Here is a 25,042-nt window from a genome sequence, read left to right on the forward strand (position 1 = left end):
TTAGCCGTGATCTTTTTAATAGCCTGCTGCAGATCTGACACCTCATGCTGCAGGGTAGAAACTTTGATAAATTGTGTGGGCGTATGACAGAAGCGGAGCAGCGTATTGGAGAGGGTGAAGACAATCTGCATGGCTGAGATGTCTACCTTACAGGTTAAGGAGTCTATTTTTGCACCCAGGTTATCAGTACTGGTCTTTAGAGCGAGTAAAGTCTGGTTTAGGACAGTGACATCAAGTTGAGATGGAGGTTGACTCGAGGAGGGGAATGAAGATCTGGAAGGTTGGTCTGTGCGGGCAAATTGCCCCATCTTGGCCTGCTTCTTGTGGTTTCCAATAGCGGGAAGGTATCGGAGGAGACGAGGCCGGCAGCAGGCCAGTACAGAGGATGAAGTCTAGTCCCCCGCAGTCTATGCAGTTAACTGATGCGGAAGGGATCCCTCCACGTCCCAAAAGGCAAGAGCCCGTGTCGCCCCGACGCACAGACTCTAGGTTCAATACACTGTTCCTTCTGCAGCTAGGACCAGGCGCGACAGCAGCAAGCAATGAGCAAGGAGACAATCTGTCAGGCACGTGCAATTACTGGATGACCTGGCCCTCAGCTGCCCAGAGTAGGTTATTGTCGTTGTCAGGAACTGTGGACAGCCGAGGGAGCTCTCCTCTCCAAACTCCTCAGAATTGAACGGTGGCCGGAGGTTGCATCACCTTGAGAAGTGAAACAGGTGCTAGTGTGGCCTCAAGGAGGAGACGTGTGCTGCCGTGATATAGAGCCTGAGTGTGTCTAGGATCACCCACGATGATGCCTGGTGCCAACAGAGAAGAAGCTGCTCAACTGTATACTAATGCCCCGCGACCCTCGGTCCAGGGGACTGTGCTTTGGTCACACAACAATGTCAAACTGGGGGTGGGGGGTTGCAGCTCACTGGATCAATATGTAAAGCAGGGGTGCCCCTTAGGGTGTACCTGGACTAAGGCGGAGTGCAGGCAGATGATCAGAGGAGCTATCGCGTCCTTAGCACAACAATGCCATCCCAGGGGCGGGGGCCAAGCAGGCAGAGCAAGGTCGGCAGCATGGGATGAAAACCGACAGAGAATGGGCCCCTCCTGGCAGCAGGAAAAAAATAAATAAAAAAGAAAACAAAAACATTTTTTTTTAATAATAATAACAAATTGAGGCACGCCTCACCTCGACCTCCGGGTCCCCGCCAGCACTGAACCGCACCCAGGTCCGAGTGGTGCCGGCCAGCCTCCGCCGTCAATTCAGGGCAGCAAACTCCAAGCTGTTTAGGTTGGACAACGGCAGGCGGTCAGGAGCTCCGCACCCCGTACCCAGCACCGGATCCAGGGATGAGCCAAGGGCCCGGCACCGCTCTCCGCTCTGTCCCACAGGTAGGTCTGGATAGATCCAGGCGTAGGGACAGGCAGGTGGCAGCGCTGACAGAGCCTGCCAGTCATGAGGCTCAGAATCCGGGGCGATCCCACACCAGCCCGGCTGCAAACAGTTCAGTGGTGCCAGAGCCCAATGCGGCTCCAATCTCAGGATCACGGGCGGCAGGGGATGGAAGGGGGGCGACGTGGGCCCGGGGCAAAGCACAGAGAAGCAGCCCCTCCTCCACCCATGACACCGACACGCCAACAAGGCCGCAGCCGGCACCCCCCCTCGCCTGCGGCACACAGAGACCGCCCGTGGTCAGGATATTTCTTTCCGCGGCTGCCGCAGAAGTTCAGCGAGCGTCCGACGATCCGCCGTGGAGTAACGGGTCCAAGAGATGAAGGATATTAGACAGGATATACAGGCCTCAGCCGGAGCCTCTCAGGCAACCGCCATCACGATCGGCTGCACAACATCGCCCCCTCTTTTATTCTCATATTCATAAAAGTTACAGAACAGTTGTCAAGAACCCCACCCACTCCCGTCTTCCCCTACAGAGTTTAGTGCAATTCCAAAACCCTGCGGTAATGGAGAGAGTTATTTACAGACGTCAGAAGAAAAACAAGTTATTCAAGAGTATCTGGTGGCAACTTGCACGTTTCATCACATGTGATCTCCTCAGGATGTATTTTTCTACAGGCCACTCATGTCCATGATATTTTCAGAAAACATTTTGCAAAATCCACTCTGAGTGTATTGCTTGTTCTCTGGTTTGAGGGTCAACATGATAGCAATAGAAATTTGTGGGCATAAATCCCACTATGGACACTACTCCCACACTTTTAAATTTTGCTCTCCAAAATGTGCAAATTCCGTTTTAACATCGATCTGGATTTTCTTAGAGCCTCATCAAAGTCCCCAGTCTTGGGTGCAGAACGTCCAAGACAAAGTATTTGCTTGACAGGGACGAGCATAACACATCTCTGGATAAACAATACATGTTTTTAAATGTAATGAAAGAAAATACCACAAATCTGGGCAAACTATACATTTTTCTTAAATGCAATAATATTTGTTTAAATAAAATTGAATACAAAGTCAAGGATATAAAGTGCCAAAATACATCGTGTATTCCATTCATTCATCAAGCTGACGCAAATCCAACTTCAAAGGCTGCGTTTTTGGTAAAAACAATGAATCTCTTGCGTTTTAAAAAAAATTCTAGAAATGTCATTTAGTTCGATTTTCTTAAAATATGCCTTTGTTCAATTACTTTTTTGCAGTTAATACAAATGGATTTTCCAACGTAATATTGAGATTTGTGTATTAAATAACAATGTTTAATTTGTTGAAAGAAAATTCAATTTTTCACAAAATATTTAACTTATTTATGAATTTTATATGGGATATTTGTATGCATGCCAGTCACCCCCTGTGAGCAATAATTGAGAACAAAGTTCATTTTTGCATCTTGGCTCTTGGCTTTCTAGTACTAGACTAAACCCATTTTCTTGATTCATTGCTGCATTTCTCGTTCCAAAGTCACGTTTACAAACTAAAAGGTACCAAAAAGAATTTATGGAACTAGTGAAAACCTCCCAAATAAGGCATTTAATTGAATAGCTCTTCTGACACCATCCAGGAAGAAAGAAGACTAGTAGAATACAAGTAATGCATCTTTTTAGGATCTGAAGATACCGTGACTTTTGTTTTTAGATAGTCACCAAGAAAAGTACAACCGGACAGGGAGCAGCAGGGTTGGTTCAGGGACCGTGCCTTCTATGAAATTGGTACCACGTGTATCTGTATGAAATGTTAAAATAAAATGAATTCCCCATCTGTCAATGCCCTCTCTGTCACAGCAACCACAGTATGTTATGTCGCCGCCTTTACTAGTGTGAATGCTTCAAACTTGTGACTCGGATGCCTTTCATATGCGCTGTCCCCATTTCTGAGAAACACCATGATATCCTGTCTTGTCTGATCATCTTTATATGCCCAGTATCTGTCCTTTTATGGGGGTTCCAAATAGTCAGTTAAAACCTGGGATCCAAACCCTTCGAGCATGGATGCAAATTGATTGGCCCGGGTTAAGGGCAAATAAGTTCATCTAAGGGAGCTCTGATGATCACCCATGATTTCTTTACGTGACGATTGTGCAAGTCCGGTCTTTTTATTGTGTTTACCCAGTTGAAGTTGAGTTCGAGTACCTCTTAGCTTAACTGGCAAAGGTTGAAAAAATAATCCATTCCTTGTCCTCTCAGGTTTGCTGGACTTGGAGATATATTGCAATGGCTAAAACCTGGGTATCGTATAGCAGTGCCTGGCAAATACCTAACACCTATGCACAAGCCAAAACTGCTGGCTCTGCCAAAGCATGTTTTTCACACACAGGACTTCCGTGAAGGACACGCATAGAGCTTATAAATCAAGCGGCTGAAGGCATACCTGGTTAAGACATTTTTATTAAACCAGTAGTGGGGTTACAGCTCCAATTAAGTCATTCACTCTCAGAAGACTGTTTTGAAAAAACCATGGCATGCGCTTTGAGTGCAAAGTTTGATGGTAAGGCTTGATTAAGGTGGCAGTCAATGGGTGAGCACATAACACCTACAAGCTGCTTGTCCCTCCTCAAATGTCATTTCTACTATATGTACTCTAATGCACTAGTTTTGATTTTTAGGCCAAACTAAATATGCCTGCTCTTGTGCCGCGCACCTTCGCCTCTGTGCAGTAGCTCCATTCATTTCCCCACCACTACAATGGAAAATAATGTCTGCCATTCTGACACCCAAAGCCCCCTTCTTTATGTAGGTCCCTCCTACCCCTCAATAACAAAAGAAAGACAGGCGGAATACTTACCATTCTACCTCCCTTTCCTCGACTGCCCCACTTGTACCTGGTCCCCTGGCACCCTTCCAGACCTCAAAACCCAAATAGAGGATCTAAAAGACAATGGCAAACTGGCACTACTACTCCTATTGGACTTATCTGCTGCCTTCGATTTGGTCAACCACCAAATCCTCTGTCAACACTTGAAATCTGCAGCTCATTTTTCTGACAACACCACCAACTGGATCAGATAATTCCTAGACAACAGAAACATGAGTATTCTCCCCCACCTCTTCAGCCGACCCAGCGCCTGTCCCCTGTGGGGTTCCGCAAGGGTTGTGCAAGGGTCACCTAACCTCTATAATGTGTTTACTAAACCTCTGTTTGATGTGCTTGACTATCTGGGTGTCACCTACACTAGTTACGCGGATGACGCCCAGATACTCATTCCCATCATGGGCGACTACTCTGTTGACTCTAAATCATCACTAAACGACATCCACCTTGTCATCCAAGCCTTGATGGCACAACATGAGCTTTGTCTTAATGATGACAAGACAGAGCTCCTCATTCTAGGCACACAACAAAGACTCAATGAGTCGAAACCTATGTTCAGCTCATTCAATATCGATGGCAACCCTACTAAAGTATCCAAAGACACAAAAACCCTGGGAATTTACCTAGATTCCTCCCTTTCTTTGCACAGACAAGCTGATGCAGTTGCTGCTGCATTAGCCTACATATGTAAATTGATCACAGCTTGTCGCCCATTCCTCTCTACGCAGAATTGCATCACCCTCGCTAAGACTCTGGTTATGTCCAAACTGGACTATTGTAACATACTGTATCAAGGCACTAACCAATGCAACCTCAATAAACTCCAAATCACTCAGAATAACACTATTAGAGCAGCCCTAAACATCCCCAGATCATCACATATATCGGCTACCAGGAAGAACCTGTATTGGCTCTCAGTCGCCCAAAGGATCTCTCTAATATCACTTGCCCTCACCTACAAATGCCTTCATAACCTAGCCCCTATTTACCTAGCTTTGCGGTTCACGCAATATACCTCCCCTCGAACACTTAGGTCTGCCCATAACCAGAGCCTTTACATCCCCAGATTCAAGCTCCAAACAGCCGGAGGAACTAGTTTCCCTGTCTTGGCAGCCAAACTGTGGAATTCTGTGCCTCTCAATATTAGAAATCTATCATCACTCAACCTATTTAAACTCAAAGTTAAACATTGGCTAGCCGCCTCAGATGACTGCATGTCCTACTGAATAGCTGATACCCCAATTTGACATGTATGCGTGTCTTATAGTACAGGTCATAAGAATCAAGCAACAGAGCAGATGTTTTTTTACCTGTACCTTTGCACTATGTTTTTGGGATTCCCATGATCTGCACCATGTCCATGTATTGTTGTAACCACTGTTGAAGATATGCGCCCGGTAGCCTCTGGGCCTGGTTCTGCACTATATAAATAAATAAAATACAAATACAAATACAGACCTCCTTCATTTCTCTCCACACCTTCCTCTTGTCGCCATCATTGGGAGGCTGTGGTCAGCTGCATTCCTTTATAGCTGAGATGCTAACTGCTGAGCCTTCACTGCCGTCTAGCTGTGGTTCCAGTGCTCTTAAAGGTCAGTGCCGCACTCTGAGTTTAGCTGCTCTGCTTCAGAGGCCCGCTATTGGGCACTGAGCAGGTACTTGCTTAGCCTCTTGTCCTTTCTGAGAAAGTACGGGGAGATTGAGAAATCTCCCATTCCTCTGCTGTGACATCACAACAGAGGGTCTTCAGCATTTAGAAAGCTGTATTAGTACATAGGGAGGAGGCACTAGCCAATCAGAAGAGCTAGAGCATGGGCTGACTGCCGGAGAATAGTCCTGAGTTTGCTCCTATTTTCTGGTGCCTTCCTCCCCGAGACTCCTACTCTCAACCGTGCCCAAGTTCCTTCTTGACCACCTACCCAAGCCTGCAGCGCCCCAGCCCTTCTCCGCAGTTTCCAAAATGCTGCTCACCTGTTCCTCTGCACTTTCGCCAGGGACTGCTCGGAGGCCGGGTTTCATTTCCATAACATCCATCACAGTGACCCTCAAACACACTGCAGGTCTTTTCTTTTTATTCTTTCTAACACAATTAGACCTTTGGGGATTAGCCCACGTGTACTAATCACAACAATCTACAAATGCCATGATCTTACCTGCATGGCCGGTAAGATAGCCTAGCGGGTTGAGCGCTCGCTGCTGCGATCTGAGCGTGATCTGCAGGTCGCAGGTTCAAATCCCGGCAAGGCCAACTCAGCCTTTCATCCTTCGCTGGTCGATAAATGAGGACCAATTTCGTTTGGGTGATATGTAAATATGTGTTCAATAAAGCGCTTTGGATTAAGGCGCTATATAAATAACACATGATTATCACATCATTATTGTTGGACGACTACTTCCGAATATGTACTTTTCTATAAAGTAAATAAATATATATTGGTGCCAAAGACTTCTGCAAGGAAGGCATGCTATCAACAGTAAGACCAAGTGACCATAGTTCAAGGGTGTTTATTGAAGTTTAAAAAAGGGTTGAAAAACGGCTATCAAATCCTATATCTAAAGATGGGAGCAAGCTACGACCATCAAATAATAATAACGCAGTCCTAGTGGTGTCTTGTCAAAATAAAAGGGCCTATACTAATAAACCTATTGCCAATCCTTGCCTCTAAATGCAAATAGTGTGGGGAACAATGTTAAGGAAAAAAAAGAAGTGTTCACAAAATGATATCTCAGGATGTTCAGGCCATTGGCCTCCCATCCCCACGTTTTCAGCATGGGACAAGGCGGTACACTCGAGCTTAGTACAGACTTGGGCTTCTCTAGCATGAGGATACAGTTCATTCATTAGCATCAGAGCCTTCATGCCCAAGTCTCTTTGCCTTTCAAAGTCTCTTCATTCAGAGGGCCTGATGCGACAAACGATAAGTTATTTTCTTCTTTCAGATTTTCACAAGTACTCAGTTCTTTAGGCGATTCACTATTCACCCCGGTTCCCCCTCAGCCAGGCTCAGATCCTTCTAACACAATGTTCTTCACCTAGGATCCCCCTTGTTCGGGTTCAGATCCTCTTAATACAATGTTTGCAAGATATTCTTTCTCAGGTGATTCACGGTTCACCCCGGATCCTCCTCAGCCCGGCTCAGATCCTTTTTAACACAATTAGTCTCCCTCAGCCAAATTCAGACCAATTCCAATTTCACATGTAAATTCTTAACACAAACTTGCTTTAACAAAAAGCTCTTAGCTGATCTCCCTACGCTGGGCTCAGACCAACTTCAGCACTCTATATTGTTTTTATCTTAGTCTTTCAAATGTGCCCAGGGTTTTGCTTCACCTGTGGCAGGACCACTTCGATTTCACAATTCTTTTTCTTGTAACATTTGCTACCTCTCAGTGGATACCAAACAGAGACTTTCAAATTTGCACCCATGCAGTGCCCGACAGCTCGGTATACGGTATTGTAGCTTGGCTTCAAAGTTCAATCACTCATCTGGTGTTTAATTATGTTTGCGTCGCTTGCCACATACCCTTCATACACTGTTCTCTTCAGTTTTCACTATACAATGTTGCTGCTTGCAACCTTGGCTTCAACACAGACCGGTCTGGTATTAGTCTCCCCAACTCACCAACTGTGCTGACTTCACTGGCGCTGCTTTGTTGTAGGAGCCAAGGATAGTACCACAGCACTAAACGATTCTCCCCACCTCGACTATTGACGCAGAAGAGCCCCAGGTACCTGCGACACACAATGCAGTTTTCTTCAGCTTTGATTCTGGGTCTTATGTTTCTTTTTCTCGAAGGTTCATGAAAGTAAGTCTTTTGCTGAAAAAGTCAAGGGCACTTCCCTCCTTGCTACCTTCTTCGTTCCTGCCGTCTTTCACTTTATATTAAACTGCCTTCTTGGAACTGCTGCTTCTTCGTGTGCTTTGTCTTTGCTCAGTGTGTGCTTTCGTGCTCCGCCTTTTATTCATGTGGGGAAGTGTGATGGAAGTCAGGTGTGTGTAATGATCAGTAATTGTCTGAACTTGCCTGACCATTGTATTGGGACATTTCAGGTATGCGGCTCAGGTGTTTGTCTGTTGTCTCTCACCGTGAGCTGTCCGTGAGAAAGTGTCCGTGTTGGGAAAGAGGGTAGGGGGCTGAGTTCCCAAGTATTCTACCTGGTAGGATGGGGTAAAGGTGTTACAGGGAAGGGGATACTGCGTCTCGCCTTTCATTGCCCACTTCCACTCCTCGAGGACCTCTCACCCAGGTGATCCTCCTGCAATGATCCACCCACAGGAACAGGATCCAAAAGTGATGGCTGTGTCCTGGCCACCTGGATGACAGGTCACTGGGGACTAGCAGGTGAGACACCTTCGGTTTATCACACTTCATATGGAAGTCCTATAAAAAGGCATCCTGTTCTCTGCCTTTTTACAGGGGTACTGTGAACATTTCTTATTTAGCTAGATGAGTATTTTGCATAGCTCATCTTAACTTTGCATGAAACATAATTTGTAGAGACTTCCGAACAAAAGAACAGCACCAAAAGCTACGAGTTTTAAAATCAGTATTTTCGACCTGCTCATAATTGTAATGCTCAAATCATGCCCTGTGCCAGTGCGTTCTAGCCCTGTGCAGTATCAATGCTCTTAATAGCGCTGAAGCAAGACTGTGGATTAAATATATTTTAATTAAATCACGCATTTCATGATTATTTTTGGATAATGGCATGTCAATGTAATTCCCTGATTTTAAATTACAAATAGATGTCAGAATTCTTTTAGCTCGCATGCTCAACCATTGACCTATGCCTTCATGTGAATGCCATCTGTTTGAAAGTTTTCTAACAGCAATCGTTTTTCTTGACAGAAAGACACAGAGGATGAAGTTCGTGACATAATACGGAGTAACCTTCACCTGCAAGGAAAGGTAATTAAAGACTGTTAAATGAGAGGCGGAACCAAGTGCATATATTTTACTCTGTGCTTATAACAGCTGGACATCACGTCAGAGCTTGCTGATTATGTTGTAATCAGCTAGTTCTGACGTGACATTGTAGATGTGAAACATGCTTTCTCCACCCAAAGTGTACCTTACAAAACACTATTCTTCGTTATTTCCTCCGCACTTCACCCAAGGATCATCCCTGCGTCCCCTTCGACTTCTATTACTACCCAGTGCCCCAAGGATCCTCCCTGCGTCACTTTCGACCTCCATTACCTCCCACTGCCTTAGGATCATCCCTGCGTCTCCTTCGACTTCCATTACTACCCAGTTCCCCAAGGATCATCCCGGGGTAATTTCTCGACATCCATTACCTCCCAGTGCCCCAAGGATCCTCCCCGCATCTCTTTCGACTTCCATTACCTCCCAGTGCTCCAAGGATCATCCCTGCGTCTCCTTCGACTTCCATTACCTCCCAGTGCCCCAAGGATTATCCCTGCGTCTCCTTCGAATTCCATTACTACCCAGTTCCCCAAGGATTATCCCTGCGTCTCCTTCGAATTCCATTACTACCCAGTTCCCCAAGGATCATCCGGGGTAATTCTTCGACTTCCATTACCTCCCAGTGCCCCAAGGATCATCCCTGCATCTCTTTCGACTTCCAAGGGGGTGGCTCGCCCTAGGGAAGAAGGGGGGGGGGAATTCTTCAGATTCGTCACACTTTAACATTGTGAATTTTCTGAACTGCTCCTTAAACAGCCCTGTGCAACACCAACTTCACCCAGCCCCACAGAGCCTCGCACTGAAACCTGTTTTCAGAGCAATTTTATCATATCTATTTTGGGTCCATTCATGCATTTTACAGACACTAATCTCTTCAAAGGTGCGCAAATATGCAGCATTGCTACTCATTGGTACAAATACCTTCTACTGACATTAGAATATTAGTAAAAAATTGCTAATCAAATAAGTGTGTTTGCTAATCAAGCAATTTTAATTAGCAAACTCTGCTAATCAATTTTTGAAAGCTAATGTATGCCTTGAGTATGTGGAATAGCTACTATCAACCTTTAATTAGCTCTAGGAGTCCTTCTCGCCCCCCAGCGGTCTATTCTTCTCCAGAATTTTCAGAATAGATTGTCTTTTTAACTACTTACAATTAGAAGCGTTTCCTCACATTTGCATGCACACTTGGCTCCCCAATTGAGAGCTTTCCCAGTTCTACATGTAATGCACTAGTCCATGGAAAAACCAAAAATCCAGAGCCACTGTTCTCTCTGAATTAGAGCTCTCCTGGGATGCACTTTGGCTGGGCGGGTGGGCAACCTCTTAACGGGGCGATTTTCAGCTGAACCCCTTTGGGTGTTGCTGCCTTGATGGTCGATGGGTCCCGATTAGATGCACATTTTACAGTTCAGCTTCCAAAGGGCCCCCTGTGTTTGCAAGAGAACGCGCAACTAGACCATCATTTTAATACTGAAGGTGTATATCAACTCTGAGGATGCACGTTTTAAAGGGGCTACACTCGCATTTACTTAAGATTCCCACAGGTGCATGTATTTCGTATGCACATGTTTGTATTATAACAGCAGGTGCGCAGGCAGTCGGGCCCTGTCGGAGTGTGCTGAATGGGCTTGATCAGGTAGGTTGGCTTCTGTGTATCTAGGACTCCGTTGTCTGTCCAGGGGCGCTTAATGTTGCTGCAGTAACATGTCAATTAGCTGTTTTCTGTCCCTTTTCCTGGCATGTCTAAATCATGGCATCCGCTCACTCTCTGATTTCTTTTTTGCACGGGTCGCTCACAAGACAACCTTTCTGGTTTCGCCCCCCGCATCACCACAGATCTCATGCTGCCTTTGAATTTCAACAACATACTCACCACTGGTTCCTGACTTACAGATGCTGCTTTCCGTTTCACCCCCAGGACCCAACATACACCTTACCTGCATCTGGATCCGGAGCGGTGGCTGGAAGTAACTAGATGCTATCCTACTCCGTTGTCCTTGCAGCCATCTTTGCCTTGCAGACGTCTGTTCCGTGTCTGGCTTCCTCCCCTGTGAGGCCTCCTCCAGGCTCGGACTGGACTGTAGGACAATGCCCGAAAGGCCAGCCTAACATTCTGCTGTGGGTCCATTCTTTTTGGGCTAAAAGTGGGACAGTTTAATGAGTCATTGCAACAGATGTATCTGTTTCGGATGAAATATGCTTTACAATGAAGTATTTGCACCACATTTTACCCCAAACTCCCCCTTGGTCAGTGTTCAAACACTGCCCTGAAAAAAGTAACAAATTGTCATTTGTGATTGTGGGCCACTTTTTCATTGGTGCACAGGCGATGTTATGTTCCAGTCCAATCCTGGCCTTCTCCCACCCTGTTTGCGGGTTCATCTTTGGCCTTCTCTGTGCCCTGTTCAGCATACAGCTTTTCCTGCATTCAATGTCTGGAATGCACACAAGGCCTGTGATGACACCAGCAAATGTGCCCCTTCTTGCCAAGAGGGAGCCACCCCCTTTGGGATGAGGGAGGTGAGCCCACTACGCAATACCCTGCATAGGGGGAAGGGCAGGCGGTATCCAGTTGGGAGTGACCCCTCACCACTTTGGTGACAAGGAATACTCAAGTACAAATTGGATTCCATCTTCCCTCACTGAAAGTCCTAGGTGTTTCATGGTTATATGGTAATTGAACAGGGCAATCATGTACAGGGCTCCTTTAAAATGGATGGCTTGATCCCTGGTGTGGTTTTGTTCCCACATCTTTTTGAAAATCAAAACCAATGGAAATGTTAACTCCATTTCAGGGAGGGACCTTTAATACGCCTGGAAGTAAACGGAGCAAGAGAGAATCATCCGAAGAGTGAGTAACGCTCAGCCGCGCACAGGAGGGGAGCCTTTCCCTCATAGAAGAGTAGAACAGGACAGCCATGCAGCTCGCTTGGTGGGTGGAGACCCAAGGCAGCCAGCGCAATGCATCCAATTTGACAAAGGCAGAAAACCGACGAGTCCAGGACCAGTGACAAAGAATGCAAAACCGCACAACAAGAGATGTACCGTAGTCCTGCTTCTCCCATGCTGCAATCCCAGAAGCTAAGAAATGGTGCACGGTACACCACCTTGAAGACCAGATCAAAGGAGTGAGCATGCATCCACGCTAGGCAGAGAGACTGCCTGCATTACCGAACACTGCTGCCGGACAAAAGGCATGTGGCCTAACAGGAGGAGCAGGTGAAGATCGTGAAGCCCAACGGAGCCCATGCCGGGCTGATAATCCGAAGACCCCAGAAGGGGATGAGATAAACAAGAATCTGAACAGAGCTAAGCAGGTCCATAGCCCATGCCATGTCGTCAATCTGAAGAGCCTACGAGGGAGTGAGAAGAGCGAGAACTGAAACAGAGCTAAGCAGGCCCGTAGCCACATCAGACTGATCATCCAAAGACCTCAGAATGCGGTGAGATACTTCACAACCAGAAAAAGCCTCAGATAGGCTACGGGTCTACTCAGTCCAAGTGGAAATATCCAATAAGACATGAGAAGAAAGTTTTGTTTTTGTGAAATTTTACCTCTCCATATCAGAAAAGCATGTGGCATTTAACATAAATTACTCGTAGCTCCTTTTTGGCAAAACAGCATTATCTGCCAGTCTGACTAGTCTCTAGGTTATCCCTTCTCCAGTGATGTAGTCTCCTTAATCGTTTGTTGGAACTATCAGGCCAAGAGCTGGAAAAGACTTTAAGAACTTTTTGATGAGGGTCAGAAGACCAGTCACCATTGATGTATCCCAGGAGCAGAGTAACCTTGTTTTAAATTAAAGCTTAACTTGTCTGCCCTCTGACAAAACCTATGCTATCCTATTGTTTGCTCTACCACTAGGAAAAGAAAGAAAGAGTTTATTTGTGAGACATCCTGATAAGCACCTGTTTGTTGTTTTATAGAACAGGGACTCCGTCATGGAGCTAGGGTTCAGAGGAGGTTTTATATATTCTAAAGACAATACTTTTGTTCAAACATGTCCTCTGGTCTCTCTCCTATTTCTGATTTACCACAAGCACAACATGGGTAGTTTAAGGGTATGGAAGGAGGAGACTGACACACAGGAGGCATTATTTTGGTTATACACTTTTATTTTATGAACATAAATAAGGAAAACCCTAACTGTCCCTAACACTAAGAGGGGTTTCCCTGCCTCAACTAAATACTAAATACTCTGTCAGGATGTCAGTCTAAAGCAAATAGTCCACTGTCCTGTGTCAAAACCTATTTCCGTCCCTTACACTCTTAACTAAGGAAAAATTAAGATCTTCTTGGTCCAGTAGAATGACTCCCTTCTTCTGGACTAAGGTTTAGAATTCACCTCCTGGAAATGTATTCTCCAAAATGTGCAAAACGTTCTCTTGGGTGGTTTCTTCATCAATGGTGAACACAGAGAAGAAAGTTACCTATCCTGTTGACAACACCAGGAGGATGTCTCCCTCTCCTTTGGCCTTTCTCAGGCAGTTAATTAAATAGTGGGGGAATGTCTTCCTTCCCCTGGCCCTTCTCAAGCTTCCTAGGTTGGCAGAGGAAAATACACTCTTTCCTCTGGCTCCTTTCCAGCTTATCGTAACCCCAGGGGGAATTACCCTCTCCCCCTGGATGCTCTCTGACTTTTCTGCTGATCACAAGGCAGGCCTGGTTTACTATCCTGCCAGCAACTGTCATAGTTAATATTGCAGCTTCTGTAGCTAGTATAACAGAACTGGTTCACTACCTTGCCATGTACTGCTGTTATTCATTTATTACTTATAATTCCTTCTCTGTAGTTGGTTTTCTCGGACCCTTACTTCAGCCTTAATTACTTCTTCACAATGTTCCCAGACCTTTACTTTTTAAACAAACAACTGCATACAGTCTCTTTCCCATGCTCTACTCTCAGCCTTGTATTCAAGGGTACGTCTACCCTTCTTTAGGGGTTCCACGATTTCTCTTACACCCCCACGAGCTAGCCCCAGCAAGCCCCTCCCTTCAGGGAGCTTATGTTCAGGCTGCAGCCGGCTCCAGGAACCAATCTCTTCCACCCCATTCTCTCTGCGTGGTCCGCTCCAGCCACACCATCTTCGTAGTGGCTGCTCGCCACTGGCCTGCTTTGCCAGCATGGGCTGCATGCTCCCTTATCTCTGGTAGACTTCTGCAGTCTGCTTCCACCAGGGCGAAGGGTCCTTCTTTGTTTGGCCCTTTTCGGAGGCTTCACCTTGTTGCCACGCGCCTCGGTTCTGAGAGAAACCCAAGGGTGTTCTCCCGAGTAGAGCCTGGGAATCCCTTATCCAGGTGGCCAGGACATGGCCATCGCTGTTGGATCCAGTTCCTGCGGGTGGACTAGTGGGGGAGGATCACCTGGGAAGGGGAGCCTGGAGTTATGCCCAGTGGGATCCCCAGGTGAGGCACTGTACTCTACTGCGGAAGAAGAAGCGGAGGAGGAAATCCAAGAGATTTTCTTTGGTTATTCCACTGCTACCTCCCTTCTGCCCAAAGAAGCTCCCTTAACAAAATCCTGCCACCCAGACAACTCTGATGGACCAACTAGGAACCCTGTTACCATTGGAAACCACATCTCCAAGAATCCCAATCATTCTTCTTCCTGTCCCTCTGAATATAATGTGTTTCCGCACTCCCACAAACGCCTTTGTTTATTTGATGGTCCAACTATTCCTGTTTAACCCGCAAAATCTAGCGGTCCCTTTCGACTGGGATTTCAGAAAGTGACAATCCGAGGCACGGGAATAAAATTTACAAATTCCGACATCCCATATGTTCTGTCTACAATCTTGGTAATTCTCGTCTATTTCACAAACCTCCCCCATCATTTCTCTTAGGATGTTCGAATTCTTTAACCCCCCCCCCCCCCCATCTCCGACACGAACACCTTTTCACAAAGGACTTGTAATAAAACTGTTCACCTAACATGTCTCAACATTCAAAGGTCAGGCAAAGTTAGGCAATTGACTTAAATCTCACACACACCTGACAACCCTTCCTTTTCCCCACAGGGATAAAACATAGAGCAGGAAAGCACATTACGAGCATGGCAGACAGCATAGTGAGACGGCTAATCGGGCGTGGCAGTTCAAACGAAGTAGAAAGATAGCAGGAATCGAGAGGGGGTGAGAAGATAGGTGACCTTGCCCTTTTCATTCCAGAAGAAAGCACAAGTCCGGGAACAATAGCACAAGTGTCTTGCATCAGATGTCAAGGGCAAACCTATGCCGATGAGCAGGAGCGAGGGAAACTTCTGCGACCATGGTTCCCACCTTGACTCCAATGAAAAGGAAAGCCAAGTGGTTCATCACAGCAGGTGAGTCGAGGGGAGAGCCGATAAGAACTAGGCTGTGTTAGTTGATAATCGGCAAGTTTTGAACTAGGTTCAAGGTACTGTAAAGTGTTAAGGGGAGACTAGCTGCAGAGGGAAGCCAGCACCATGTGGGTGCTAACTCAAGAGACTCTGGTCGAGCCTCATATGAGAGAAACTACAGATACCAGAAGGCCATTGGAAAAGGCCAGTGAAATAGGTCAAAGTGATCATACAGATGGTCAAGCAAAATTCCTGTACAATCAAAAGACTTTGATCTACAAGCACTGTGAAAGAAAGGGAAGTGAATCCCACAAACATTGAACTGTGTAAAAAGAGAACACTGAAAGTAAAGAGGGGTCAGCGCCCAGAAAAGGGGGATCCAGGGGTGAGCCAATATCACCCTGATCGAGTGCCACAGTAAACCTGTTGAAGGGAGGCTAAGAATCGAGAGGGGTCGGAGCCCGGCAGAGGGGGATCCAAGGGTGTAAAGTTGTCACCCCAAGATTAAAAGTGGCGGCAAAAGTTAAGAAACGGCAAGAGTGAACCCGAAGGAGGGATGCCAGAAAAGAAAGGTCTGAGCCGGCTGAGTGAGATCCAAAGATTAAGCTGTCACCCAAGTACTGACAGTCAAAAGGGATCAGAGCCGGCAGAGGGAGATCCAGAGGTGAAGCTATCACCCAAATTTCAGACATAAATTTTGGAATACGATACGTGAAGGGTCAGCGCCAGGAAGAAGGGGACCTAGGCGTGAACCGATCACCCTATCTGAACTGTGGATAACCATTGAGAAGGGTCAGCGCCCAGAAAAGGGGAACCCAGGGGTGAATCCTTATCACCCTAAAGAACTTTCATTTGGCTAAAGCAACTTTTGTTTTTGTTAGTTGAACACATCAGGCCCCGAAGGCAAGAGACTTTCAAAGAAAACAAGACTTGGCCATCGACTGTCCTGAGAACTGCCATTGGAATTATTGTCTCGTGCTCAAAAAGCCAGAGACTGTACTGTGCTCCAAGCGCCCATCCTGCCCCGTGCTAAAAGCGTGGGGAAGGGAGACCCGGGCTAGCACATTCCTGACATATTATTTGAGATCTTCTTGAGAACTATCCCAGACCCTTTCTTGTATTAGCTGTAAGGTTTGGCAATAGGTTTCTTAGTATAGGCCTTTGTTTGACGCAACACCACTAGGACTGCCTTATTTTCATTTGATGGTCAATGCTTGCTCCCATCTTAGATTTAGGTTTAGATCAGGCATTTTTCCAACCTTCATACAGCATTCATTGTTCAATGAACACCCTTGAACCGTGATCACTTTCTGTCTTACTTGTTGCCATCATGAGTTCCTCACATTTACCCCGGGTTTTCTTTCGCCATACCACCGGCCTGCTTTAGGATCCTCGAGGAAGGGCTGAATGATCTCTTCACTCCTCCTTCCCTTTTTGTGTCCCAGTTACTTTAGATTATCCATATTAACTAGACTGCTGGAGTTGGTTCTGCAGAGTGCTTCTTATTACTCTGTGCCTCTTTTTTGTCTCAGTACTGATGTTATTCCTCTGAACTGGGTTACTTGGCCTCTTCTTCTTCGTCTCAGTCTTACTTTAGGATTCATACAGGTCGTCCCATCTCTTCCTCGACTGAGTACTTCTGAAGGTGTTTGCATGCTCTACCTTACATAGGTACATGGAAGAGTGTGGATTCATATTACTCTGTATGTGGTAGGAGGATGAGGGAGGGTGTGGCATATTCAGGGTATAGCGCATTCATCCAGGAGAATTGTCCCTAGTCCCATGTGGGATTCCACCCCATGAGATCCACCCACTATGTACCACCCCAGGGGAGACTATCCGGTAGCAGCCTCACCTCCCTGGCCCCATGAGAAGGGTCTCCCTGTTGGGGAGAAGGGACGACATCACAAGATTCATCACAGTAGGTTGAGTATATACATTGCACATGGCAGGGTGCCTTTTCTGGAGTGCAGTAGCGATCTTCCTCACTTCAAGGAGCAGTCAAAGACTGCACACTTCTGAGAGAAGAACCTCTTTGAAGCTTTCCAAATACAAGTCGGGCGCACCAGTGCAAACTCTGACAGTTCGTCAATAACCATGCTGTCAGTGTTGGTGTCAATGATGATGCACAAACAGAGCAGCAGAATCACTGACCCCTCTGTTACAGTGTGCTGCACTGTTTCTGAGTACAGCTCACAGAACAGGCTCTCTTTTTTGTTAATAAGGCACATGTCCGCGTGGTATAATATGATATATGATATGATATGGCATTTGTAACACGCCTATACACAAGTGTTTCAAGGCGCAACGAGGCAGGGAGGGGGGAACAAGGGGAGACAGACAAACGATCCTACTAGGCCAGGTGTCATTCAGATCGCGCAAGTGCATGGGTAGAGGGGATGGGGAAAAAGTGCAAGGGGGAAAGGGAGAGGAGAAAGTGCAGTACAAAGTGATTAGTAAAATTCAAGATAAATAATAAGGGCCGGCTGGTGGCAAGTTCAGTATAAGTTCAGACAAGTGCTGAGAAGGGGGGCTGTAGGGATACAGAGACAGTCCCGCAGTGCAGGGGTTGCCAGGGAGGCAGTGCAGGGGAGAGTGGCTGGGCCAAGGGCCGAGCGAGGCCCCTGCTGCAGAGAGAGATCTCCCCCCAGCTCGTTGCTTGGAGAAGTGGCTGACCCTGAGGGAGTTGGAGGCGGATGAGCGAAGAGCTCGAGAAGGAAGATATTTAGGAAGAGAGAGTTTAAGGTATTTTGGCCCAAGGCCCCAGAAGGCCTTGTGGACAATGCAGAGGGTTTTGAACTTAATCCTCGCAGCCACAAGGAGCCAGTGTAGCGATTTCAGTCCTGGAGCGATACGATCCCTGGGCTTGAGGCCAAGGACAAGTCTCGCAGTCCTGTTCTGGATGATTTGCAGTGGGCAGAGAGTAGAGGCAGGCAGATTTAGATAGAGGCTGTTACAGTAGTCCAGCTTCGAGAGAACCAGGGCTCTGGATTCAGTGAGCTTCTGGGGGAACGAGGAAAGGAAGGATACCTCTGAGGAGGTGCAGCTGGTAGTGTGACTTCTTAGAAACGTCAGAAATGTGAGGAGAGAAGGAGAGTGTGGAGTCGAAGATGACCCCGAGGTTTTCTGCCTTGCAGGTAGGAGCAGGAAGAGGGCCAAGTGAGGGCGGCCAGAGTGCTGCAGGGAAGGAGGGAGTGGGTGTGCCGATGAGTAGAATCTCAGTCTTACTGGCATTAAGGCAGAGGTCGTTGGCGGCACACCATTCCTGGATAGCAGAAAGACAGTCAGAGATGCGGGAAGGAGAGGAGGAGGCCGAGGGTAGCCTGAAAATGAGCTGGGTATCATCCGCATAGCACTGAAAGTTGGGGCAGAGAGCAGAGATGCGGATTGCAAGAAGTGCCAGATACTGGTTGAACAGCCAGGGAGAGAGGTTAGAACCCTGGGGGACACCACAGGTAGAGAAAAAGATGTCAGAGAGGAAAGACCCCAGTTGTACCTGGGAGGGTCGATTTAAGAGGAAAGAGGTCAACCAAGCCAGAGCCTGACCAGTGATACCCAGGTTATCACGGAGACGGTTGAGCAGAATGGTATGGTTGACAGTGTCAAAGGCAGAAGAGAGATCAAGCAAAATGAGAACACATGGAATGTTAGAGTCAAAGTTCGAGAGTAGTTCAGGAGAACGGATGTTCAGGAGAGCAGTTTCCGTGCTTCTGGCGGCTCTGAAGCCGGACTGATGGTCATGAAGGCTACCAACAGATTCAGCATGGAGATTAAGCTGGGAGATGGCCAGTTTCTCCAGGAGCTTGCCCAGGAAGGGAGTGATAGAGATTGGGCGATAGTTGGCTGGGCAGGAAGGGTCGGAAGAGGGTTTCTTAAGAAGGGGGGGTGCACAAGGGAGTGCTTGAGAGGGGATGGGAAGACTCTAGAGGCGAAGGAGTGGTTTCAGAAGTCAGCAAGGGCAGGAGCCAAGGAGTCGATGTGGTCCTTGATAGTTTTGGAGGAACAGGGGTGGACCTGTTTTGACGAGACTTTCATAGATCAGACTTGTCTCGAAACCTCGTTAAAAGAAAAAAGGGGAAAGACAGAGAAGGGGAGAGGAGGGTTGGCTTTTTTTCTCTCAATCACTTTGTTGACCCAAGGTTACCAATGTGGAATTTAAACAAGATACCTGTCGGACTCTCATGTATAGTTTTAAAGGTTGTTGACCTTTTTTTGAAGGTGGTCTAGCACAGGCTTTTCTTCCCTTCTTACCTCCTTTGTGTTGTTGGTGGCTGCAGAAGGGCCAGAGGACGGGCAAGGAATAGAGGGGGGGAGGTGATAGGAGGAGAGTGAGGACAGGATGTCCTGAGTTTTTGAAATGAAGTAGGAGGCCAGTGCCGTGCAGAGGGCCTGGGAGGGGACAGGAGAGGTAGAAATTGCAGCAGGGTTGGCCAGCTCCTTGCAGATTTTAAAGAGTTCAGCTGAATTGTTAGATGCCGCAGTGATGCGGGCTTGGATAAGGGCTCTCTTCTTGGTGAGAACAGAGAGCCGGTATTGCCTTTGGAGCAGGTGACAGGCCAGTTTGTCAGAGGATGAACATGAAGCACGCCATTTCCTCTCTGCCACCCTGCACTTGCGTTTAAGGGTGACGAGATCCGAGTCATACCAGGAGTTGCATTTGGCTTTGGGCTTCAGGCGGATTCTCATGACCGGGGCAAGGATATCAAGAGTATCCGATATACAAGAGTGGAGAGACGAGAGGGCTCTGTCAGGATGGGAGTTAGCCGAGGGGGGGAAGAGGGGGCGAGAAGGTGGCAGCGAAAGCCTCAACTGACACACGCTTCATGGGTCGGATGACTGAGAAGGAAGGTGGCAGTGATGAGGGTGGTTTTGCCTGTGGGGTAGGGAGGGTGAGGTGGGAAGAAAGGAGAAAGTGATCACTCCAGGAGAGAGGAGTGGAGTGAGGGACAGAGAGGGGAAGGTCAGAAGAGATCAGGGCATCTAGAGTGTTCCCTGCAGAGTGGGAGTGAGAGAGAGTCGCAGAGGTCGTGAAAGAGTCCAGAGGGGGGACAGGAGGCACCAGGTGGATGTTGAAGTCTCCAAGAATGAGGAGTTGAGTGGTTGAGGACAGGAGTGAGGAGGAGAGGTCCGCCCACTCGGAGAGGAAGGAGGAAATTTGACCAGGTGGCTGATAGATAGTAGCAATGGTAAGGGAATGGCTAGGAAAGAGAGAGAGTCGGCAAACAAGACATTCAAAAGAGGAATAGGTCTGCATGGGAATAGCAGTGGCAGGAATCCACTCAGGGAAGATAAGGGCCACACCCCCCCAGCACGGCAGAGCCTGGGAATGGAGAGGATCTTGTAGCCGTCAGGTAGGAGTGTGTCAAAGCTGGTGACAGAGCTGGCCGTGAACCATGTCTCAGTGAGACAGAGTGCGTCAAGGTCCCGTTCCTCAAGAAGGCGGCAGATATCGGAGGAATGTTTGACGCAGAGCGAGAGTTAAGAGTGGCAATGTGGAGAAGGTTGCCATCTTTAAAGGACTTCTGGGGAGGGGTACAGATCAGAGGTATGCCCTGCGGAGGTGAAGGAGCAAGGGAGGGGGCAGGGAGGGAGGGTGGAGGCAAGGTAGCCGAGGACAGAGGAGAGGGGACAGCAGGAGAGGAAAGGAAGTTGATGAGGCGCGGGAAGCGTCTATCAAAGAGGTGAAGGTTGGCCTGAGGGCCTTGGAACAAGACGGTCCCATTAGCGTAGACATTAATGATGGCCTTAGAGGAGTTGAAGGAGGCCAAGAGGACATCCCAACGGGTGCCGCCATTAATGGGAGAAGAGGAGAAAGGAGAGAGCACAGAGACCATATGAAGGGTCCATAGGTCTGGCGAAGGCACGAAAAAGATGATGTCAGTGAGAGTTTCCTTAGATGAGGCATTGGTGTAGGTGTGAGCGATAGGGAGTCCTGGATTGGAGACCAGGATGTCTTTTTAAACTTTTTCCTACCAGATTTAGTGAGGAGAGATAGAGAGCACCATGGGATAGGAGAGGGGGGGGACAGGACAAGCGCAAGCAGACAGGAAGAGAGCGACAAGCCCTAGTTTACCACAAATGCAGAACACAGTGAGCACAGTAATGTATAACTGTCATGCGGCGCTTTACCTGGCGCCTTTGGCCCCGTAGGCTACAGTATAGCCAATGATTGCTCTTCCTCTTCCTGGTTTGGGTGTGGGTCTAGTCTTTCTTTCCCGGTTCCCTCTTAACCCCTCCCCTCTCTCTGTGCGTTGCAACTCACTTTGCTCCTCCCGATTTCCGAGGTACATCAAGAGGTCCCTACGTTACCTTAGCCATTAGCCATTACCACTACTTTGCCTTCTGATGATAACCAACTCATGGTAATGGGTATCCAGCTTCAAACCAAGAATGGAAGACTAGAAGTACTAGCACTAGTGGACTGCGGGGCCGCTGGCTGTTTTATGGACATATCCTGGGCCAAACGGAAGGGCATCAAGACACAAGAGAAGGAAGAGAATCAGAATGTGGAGGGAGTTGATGGCAAGCCACTTTGTTCCGGTCTGATAACTCATTCCACGGTTCCCTTGACTATGTCGGTCAACCACCACGAAGAGACCCTCCAATTCGACCTAATAAAGGCAGCACATTTTCCAGTCATACTGGGCATAACTTGGCTCCGGAAACATAATCCGGTCATAGATTGGATGAAGAACCAGATGGCCTTTTCTTCTGACTACTGTAATCCAACTTGCCTCCTGAAGAATAACTTCGCCAAAATAGACATGGTCCCAGCAGAATCTATGGCTATAACAGCTGCAGAAATCATTCCTATTCCAGCCTTCTTGACAGACCTCAAGGGGGTGTTCGACTGCGAAGGTCCTCAAGCACTACCCCCACACAGGCCAGAGGATTGCTCTATTGATTTAGTTCCGGATGCGATTGTACCATTCGGTAGGATGTTCTCCTTGTCCCTCAAAGAAAAGGAAGTGCTGCAGAAGTACCTAGATGAGAACCTTCAGAACGGTCTGATCCAACCCTCCCGTTCTCCTGCTGGGGCCTCACTATTCTTCGTCCCAAAGAAAGATTCTCAAGAGCTCCGCCCCTGCATAGACTATCGTGGTCTCAATAGTGTTACTGTTCGAGACCGGTACCCCATGCCCCTGATAAAGGATGTATTGGAAGCCGTACAGGGGGCAACGATATTTTCTAAACTGGATCTCCGAAAAGCCTACCATCTCGTAAGGGTCCAAGCGGGAGACAAATGGAAGACAGCTTTCCGGACCCCGTTCGGCCTCTTTGAGTATTGTGTCATGCCATTTGGCCTGGTTAATGCCCCTGCGGCATTTCAAAGGTTCATGGACCATATTTTTTCAGACCTCCTTTTTCTCAACACCATTGTTTATTTAGACGATATCCTTGTCTACTCGACATCGCAGACTGAACACCAAATTCATCTACGTCAGGTCATTCTAAGGCTCCAAGAACACAAGCTGTTAATAAACCTTAACAAATGCCTTTTTCAAGTATCCACTATTCCCTACTTAGGATTTCTCTTGTCCCGAGAAGGAGTCCGGATGGATCCCAAAAAGGTCACCGCCATCCTAGATTGGCCAACACCAAATTCAGTAAAAGATGTTCAAAGATTCTTGGGTTTGAGCAACTTTTATCGGAAATTCATCTCTGGATTCTCCAAGACAGTATTACCCATAACGGCCCTTCTCAAAAAGGGGACCCATCCTTTCAAGTGGACTGAGGAGGCCAATCAAGCTTTTAACCAACTCAAGATCACCTTCTGCTCGGCACCCGTTCTACATCAACCCGACCAAACCCTACCGTTCATCTTTGAGACGGATGCCTCAGCGGCTGCCTTAGGGGCAGTCCTTTTGCAGGAACATGAGGGTTTAGAACATCCCATAGCCTACCTTTCGAAGACGTTGACACCCAGCCAGACGAATTATTCAGTCCTTGAAAAGGTGTTATTGGCGATGAAGACAGCGTGTGAAGAATGGCGTCACTTACTCCAAGGCTCGGCTCATCCCTTCATCATAAGAACGGACCATAAGAACTTAAGGGTATTGCAACAAATGGAGTGTGTGAATTCCAGGCAGGCCAGATGGGCACATTTTTTCCCAGTACGAGTTCAGCATAACGTACCTACCTGGAACTAAAAACGTCCTAGCAGATGCCCTTTCACGTCAACCTATGCCAGGCAGGGTTGTTTATAGCAGGCCGGAGTATATGTTCCATCCAAAAAGGATCATCAATGCCATATCCTCTTTTCTCCAAAAGGTGAGAAGGGCCACGATTTCTTATTCTCCCTTACCTCTAGATGTGGCTCACAGAGAAGGTCTGTTCTTTCGTAACCAAAGGTTGTTTCTGCCTGATCCTGAGACCAGACGCCAAGCACTTGAATGGTGTCATGACAGTCCAGTAGCAGGACACAGAGGGGTCACTAATACCATCGAGTTACTGCAACAGCAGTTTTGGTGGTCTGGGTTACGGAGAGACACTCAAAGCTATGTGCAGACCTGTCCCACATGTTGCATGTCAAAATATGATACCAGAAGGCCCTTGGGTTTGTTACATCACGACCCTATCCCTGAAAGACCTTGGTGTACCATAACCACAGATTTCATAGTTGAACTACCGCAATCATAAGGATGCACATGTATTATGGTTACAGTTGATACTTTTACCAAGATGGCACATTTCACTCCCCTACCTGGGGTGCCTACTGCTACCGAGATGGCTGCGGTGTTTATACGAGACATATTCCGTCTACATGGTCTTCCAATTAAGATCATATCTGACTGAGGAAGTCAGTATACTTCTCAATTTTGGAAGACTCTCTGTGTCAAGTTAGGTGTACAAAGAGCTTTATCGTCAGGTTTCCACCCACAAACCAACGGACAGACCGAGAGACTGAACGCCTCACTGGAGCAATACCTCCGGTGTTTTATAAATCATCAGCAAGATAATTGGGTGGCACTACTTCCCTAGACGGAGTTTTCGTACAACAATAGTAAACACAGTTCTACATCTCTCAGTCCATTCTTTTGTTCCAACGGAATCCACCCTCAAGCTATATTACCGGGCGATCTGCAGGCTACATCCATTCCTTCGGTTGATAACTTGCTCACAAACATCGCGGAAGCCCACAAGATAGCCAAAAGGAGTCTGTTAGACACCCGCCAACGTTACTGCGATCAAGCCAACCCTCATCGACTGCCGTCCCCCTCCTGGCAGGAAGGAACCAAGGTATGGCTCTCTACAAGATACTTACCTCGTTGGTTGAAAAGATCAAAACTTTCTCCTCGCTATGTGGGCCCATTCACCATCTCCAAACGGATCAACCCAGTAGCCTATAAACTACACCTACCTGATCACATGAAACAGATCCATCCGGTGTTCCACTCCTCTCTGCTCAAGGAATATCGATCAGATCCCTTTGAGAGGTCTTCCCCTACCATAAGACCCCCCTTAGGAGTCGACCCAGAGGAATACGAGGTAGCTTCCATACAGGATTCCAGGTACCGGAAGGGAAGACTGG

The 25,042-nt window shown here is 47.4% G+C and overlaps 1 protein-coding gene across 1 annotated transcript in view; it reads left to right on the top strand.

The window, feature by feature from the left end:
* Positions 1–25,042, top strand: part of RYR2 (ryanodine receptor 2) — a 3,854,281-nt gene that overhangs the window by 2,965,613 nt on the left and 863,626 nt on the right. The window contains exon 73 of the mRNA XM_069607971.1: positions 9,110–9,169. Within this exon, the coding sequence (XP_069464072.1) occupies positions 9,110–9,169 (60 nt within the window). The remainder of the gene's footprint in view (positions 1–9,109; positions 9,170–25,042) is intronic.

Source organism: Ambystoma mexicanum, chromosome 4q (genome assembly GCF_040938575.1).
Source record: "Ambystoma mexicanum isolate Mex_15411 chromosome 4q, UKY_AmexF1_1, whole genome shotgun sequence".
Classification (NCBI taxonomy): domain Eukaryota; kingdom Metazoa; phylum Chordata; class Amphibia; order Caudata; family Ambystomatidae; genus Ambystoma; species Ambystoma mexicanum.